Below are 4,255 nucleotides of genomic sequence, written 5' to 3'. Positions count from 1 at the left end.
ATAATCATTTGCGTCCTCAGCTGCTTTAACAAGATCATTCAAGCGGTATCTGACTGAGGATCAAATTTTCAGGTTTTCTAACTACACTTTGACTGTGTTTGGATATATTAAGCGCTTATAACATTCACACTTATCATATAAGTGCTTATATATAAGCTATTTCTATAACAAGATAAAAAAAAAAAGTCAAATTGTTTTCATATAAACTATAATCTATTTTCATAAGCTATATTGGAGAGCTTATGAAAATAAGCTGAAAACAACTTACAAACATGTCATAAATTGTTTCCTTGAGCTCCTTCAAACAATCCTAGAAGTGTTTATGGCAGTGGATAAACTCAAACAATCCAATCCAAACATGGTCTAATTATCTGTAGATTTTAATGATTGTAAAGTGCTTTATTTAAAATGGAAAATATTATATAGAATCGATCACTATCTTGGAAAAGAGCTTGTGGAAAATCTTTTTGTTCTCCGATTCTCAAATCTAATTTTTGACCCTTTGTGGTCGAGGCAATACATAAGAAATGTACAGTTGATATTCTCAGCAGATTTTGGTACTGAAGGACGTGGCAGGTAACTTCTCTTCCTTTGCAGCATTTACACTTTTTATGATCTTAAAATGGTGATTCTCATATATTTCATATCTGTTCCATGTGTAGGTACTTTGACAATTATGGTATAATTAGAGATATTATGCAGAATCATCTACTTCAAATACTAGTCCTCTTTGCAATGGAAACTCCTGTTAGTTTGGATGTAGAGGACATTAGAAATGAAAAGGTCTCATATGGTTATATACTTTTTTTATAGGCAAATATTAATTTTTAGTATATTACTCCCTCCGACCTTAAATATAAGTAGAAAGGTTCATCTATTTGATACAAATACATGTACCTTTTTCGGTCAAATATAAGGCCGGAGGATGTATATGCTAGAAGCCAGAGTTTAAAACCTGGACTTTCTTCTCAAAATCATTTGGGTGGTTTAGTTCAACCACTTGAGCTACGCCTCAGCTCATGGTTATGGACCTTTAATTCATCTGTTTTAAATAATTGTGATTTTTCATGACTTTCAATTGCTTAATGGATGTCAGGTCAAGGTTCTTCGTTCTATGAGACCGATTAAACTCGAGGATGTAGTTTTAGGCCAATATAAGAACCACACCAGAGGAGGTGTTGCATATCCAGCCTACATTGATGACAAAACTGTACCAAAGGACAACTTAACCCAGACATTTGCCGCGGCTGCCCACTTCGTAGATAATGCAAGATGGGATGGGGTACCTTTTTTGATGAAGGCTGGGAAAGCATTACACACCAAGAGGTAAGTGAAAGGAATAAGTTTTGCACAATGTTGTCAATAGCAGATCGTGAAAATTTGCGGTTTGTTGAAATTCTGCTATGCTTACAGTGTTGTAGTGCTGATATAGCTGCTATTTTACAACCTTTTGTACTAAATAAAGTATCGCCAATATATAACATCAAAGTCAATAGTAGGTATATAACTTGCCAACATCAAACCAATGTCACAATACAGAATACAATCTCAATGACTACAAAATTTTGGACTGCAGAATTTCACCTCATTTGATATAAAATAAGAATTTGTTTACAATACACTATTGTGAATCTCATCATAAACTTAAAATAGAATGTACAATTGTTTTTGCAAACTAGCACTATAACTATACTATCTACAAGTATGTGTTTTATATGTTTTGCGCCTATATGATGCATAATAACAAGTATGCAAGAGAGATTTTTAAGTATTTGAGATGGAACACTGCCAATATTTTCCCATCTCTTTTAAGCTGAGATCAAGGGAATAATATCAGCTTATGTAATGCCAGAATAAGTGTTTCTTGGTTAATTTTTTTTTTTGCTAAATTAGACGGTCAATAAGATTGATCTAGAAGACAATATTATCTTGCATTTTTATGTCAAGATGTTAAGATAACTACAAGTTTGAAAAATAATTATTTAAACTGTACTGGGTAGATTTTAGTGATAAGTTGGATGATGGCCATGGTCATTAGCCCCTATTTTGAACAATGTGTTTTGGTCATGTGACTATTTGGTGTAAGGTTTTTCACTTGGATTTTAGTTCATAAACCTGGAAACTGCAATTAACATATCTTTTCTAATTTCAGGTTTACTGATAAACAAATTATGAGGCTTCAGGAGACACCTGACGAGATACCTGAGGGAGGAACGCCTCACACTGTTAGCTTACTATTGCATGACAAACTGGTGGATACTGGAAAGCCAGGTGACAGAGTTGAGGTGAGACTATACCATGACACTCTGATAAATAGATATTCTCATGTTTGTTCAATGGTCCCATGAGTGTTTTGTTGTACATCAGGTGACTGGTATATACAGGGCTATGAATGTCAAGGTGGGACCAACTCAGAGAACTGTTAAGTCATTGTTCAAAGTATGAGTTATCTTCTCAAACTCTTTTGCATTTAGAGCTTCGCCTTTGCATTTTTCATCTTGTCTAATTGACATTTGTTTTGTTCCGTTTGGCCCTTAAAAGTTGGCATGATTCATTTCATTGTTCTAAAGGAAAAATGTGTTGCTATCATGAAGGAATCCCTGTATGATAAATATATTGATGAGCATGGGGTTGTTGATTTTGGTTGAAGCAGGGGGATCAGTCAACAGAAAGAGGCAAAACGCTTTCTAAATGCTCTTAATAAGCAATCAGAGCTGGAACAGAAAGATTTCTTTTCAGTATCTGTATGTACTTTCTATTTTTCCCTGCATTTGTTGTCAATTGTTTTTGTTCTCGACAAAAGACGTATGTGTTGTTTAATTTTTCAGGAAATATACAGTCTGGCTGATACCTGATATGGATACTTTCATCGAAAATTTAAACAGCGTTGGTTATCTACTCAAAAAAGGACCAAAGACATATCAGGTGCGATGAGATTTTTACGCTCCACTCTATAGAGGTTTGTTTGATGATTTCCATCTTATTAATGTGCAACTCTTTCATACACCAAGAATCTATAATGCCTTACCTATCCCTTCCTAGCCACCTCTATAAGGGGAAGAAAGGTTTTAAAATTTTGGTGACAAGACAATCCTTTTGACACATGCAGGTATTATCCTCTTTGTACTCACGGAGCCAGTCGTCTAGGTCAAGGGGCTAAACTGAAGTTGAGTTATGTACATGTCAGTGATTAAATGTAATAGCTTTTCGTTAATTTATTGTGTTTAAGAATCCGAAAAAAGGGTGTACCTTATCTTATACCAAAGTTCCCTTTCCCGGAATACTTTAAGAATGTGCTTTGTCTTGTGATGATTGTCATCGAATATGCAATTTCAAGGGGACGAGAAAATTAATCTGATAATCTCGCATGTAATTATACGACAGTTTTGCTGTATTGTGAAATCTTTAAAGGTAGAAAGTCCTTTACCAATCAGATTTTTTCATTCACAATAGTTAGAGTTTGAATCCTTAACCACTTATCTATTTGCTTTTATGCAAATGGTTGCTGCAGATTGGTTGATGTAACGCCCGTCTTAACTATTTAATTAATTCAATGAAGTTTAGAATATATTTATAAATATATGCTTATATGATTTATAACTTGAGTAATTTATGTGATTTATGATTTGAGTAAGTTATACGATTTATGAAGAAATTATGTTGAGTATATGATGTTGTGAAGTTGTTATGTTGGTGTGACTTATTTTATTATTAAATAAAATAAGATATTAGAAATAAAACAAAAATATTAGAAGTTGGGCTGCGAGGTGGAAAGAGTAAGTTTATAGGTGAGATGAGTAATAAGAGTAAATAAATAATACAGACATAAGTGGGAAACGTTTTTACGTGAAACGCTTTTGGAGAAAAGGGAGAAAAGTCAGAAGAGGAGAACCAGAGGGAGAGGCTATCGATTCTGCAATTACAAGGTAAGGGTGAGACTAATTTTCATTACTATTAAGGGTATGATCCTATAGGATGAATTTAGCATGATTAGGTTAAGTTTTGGTGAGAATTGGGAATTAGGTTTAAGACCGAATTTGATGATTGGATCATGAAAAGATGTTAGGTTGATGCTAAATTAGTGTACAGAACTTAGTTATACCATAAGATGATAATTAGATGTTAAATTGAGGTTAGAATTAGGAGATTAAGTGAAAAGTTGGAATTTTTAGGTTTCTGGCCGTACGGACATTCATCGCTCGCACCTGCGAGCAAGAACACTCGCATCTGCGAGCTAGAACCCAGAACTCGCAAC

At 34.0% G+C, this 4,255-nt stretch overlaps 1 protein-coding gene across 1 annotated transcript; it reads left to right on the top strand.

Moving 5' to 3' along the window:
• Positions 1-369: 369 nt before the first annotated feature.
• Positions 370-3,361, top strand: LOC146943902 (glucose-6-phosphate 1-dehydrogenase 2, chloroplastic-like). Its single transcript, XM_085742206.1, has 8 exons — positions 370-576; positions 663-783; positions 1,097-1,326; positions 2,153-2,285; positions 2,368-2,439; positions 2,571-2,744; positions 2,829-2,959; positions 3,110-3,361. Exons 2-6 carry the CDS (start codon positions 697-699, stop codon positions 2,646-2,648), a joined length of 600 nt encoding a protein of 199 aa, XP_085598332.1. The 5' UTR covers positions 370-576; positions 663-696; the 3' UTR covers positions 2,649-2,744; positions 2,829-2,959; positions 3,110-3,361.
• The last annotated feature ends 894 nt before the right edge of the window (positions 3,362-4,255 follow it).

This window comes from Medicago sativa, chromosome 2 (assembly GCF_051527215.1).
Source record: "Medicago sativa cultivar Bolivia chromosome 2, Bolivia_mono, whole genome shotgun sequence".
In the NCBI taxonomy this organism is placed as follows: Eukaryota; Viridiplantae; Streptophyta; class Magnoliopsida; order Fabales; family Fabaceae; genus Medicago; species Medicago sativa.
Note: the sequence above shows the minus strand (reverse complement) of the source record. Positions and strands in the feature narration are given on the sequence as shown.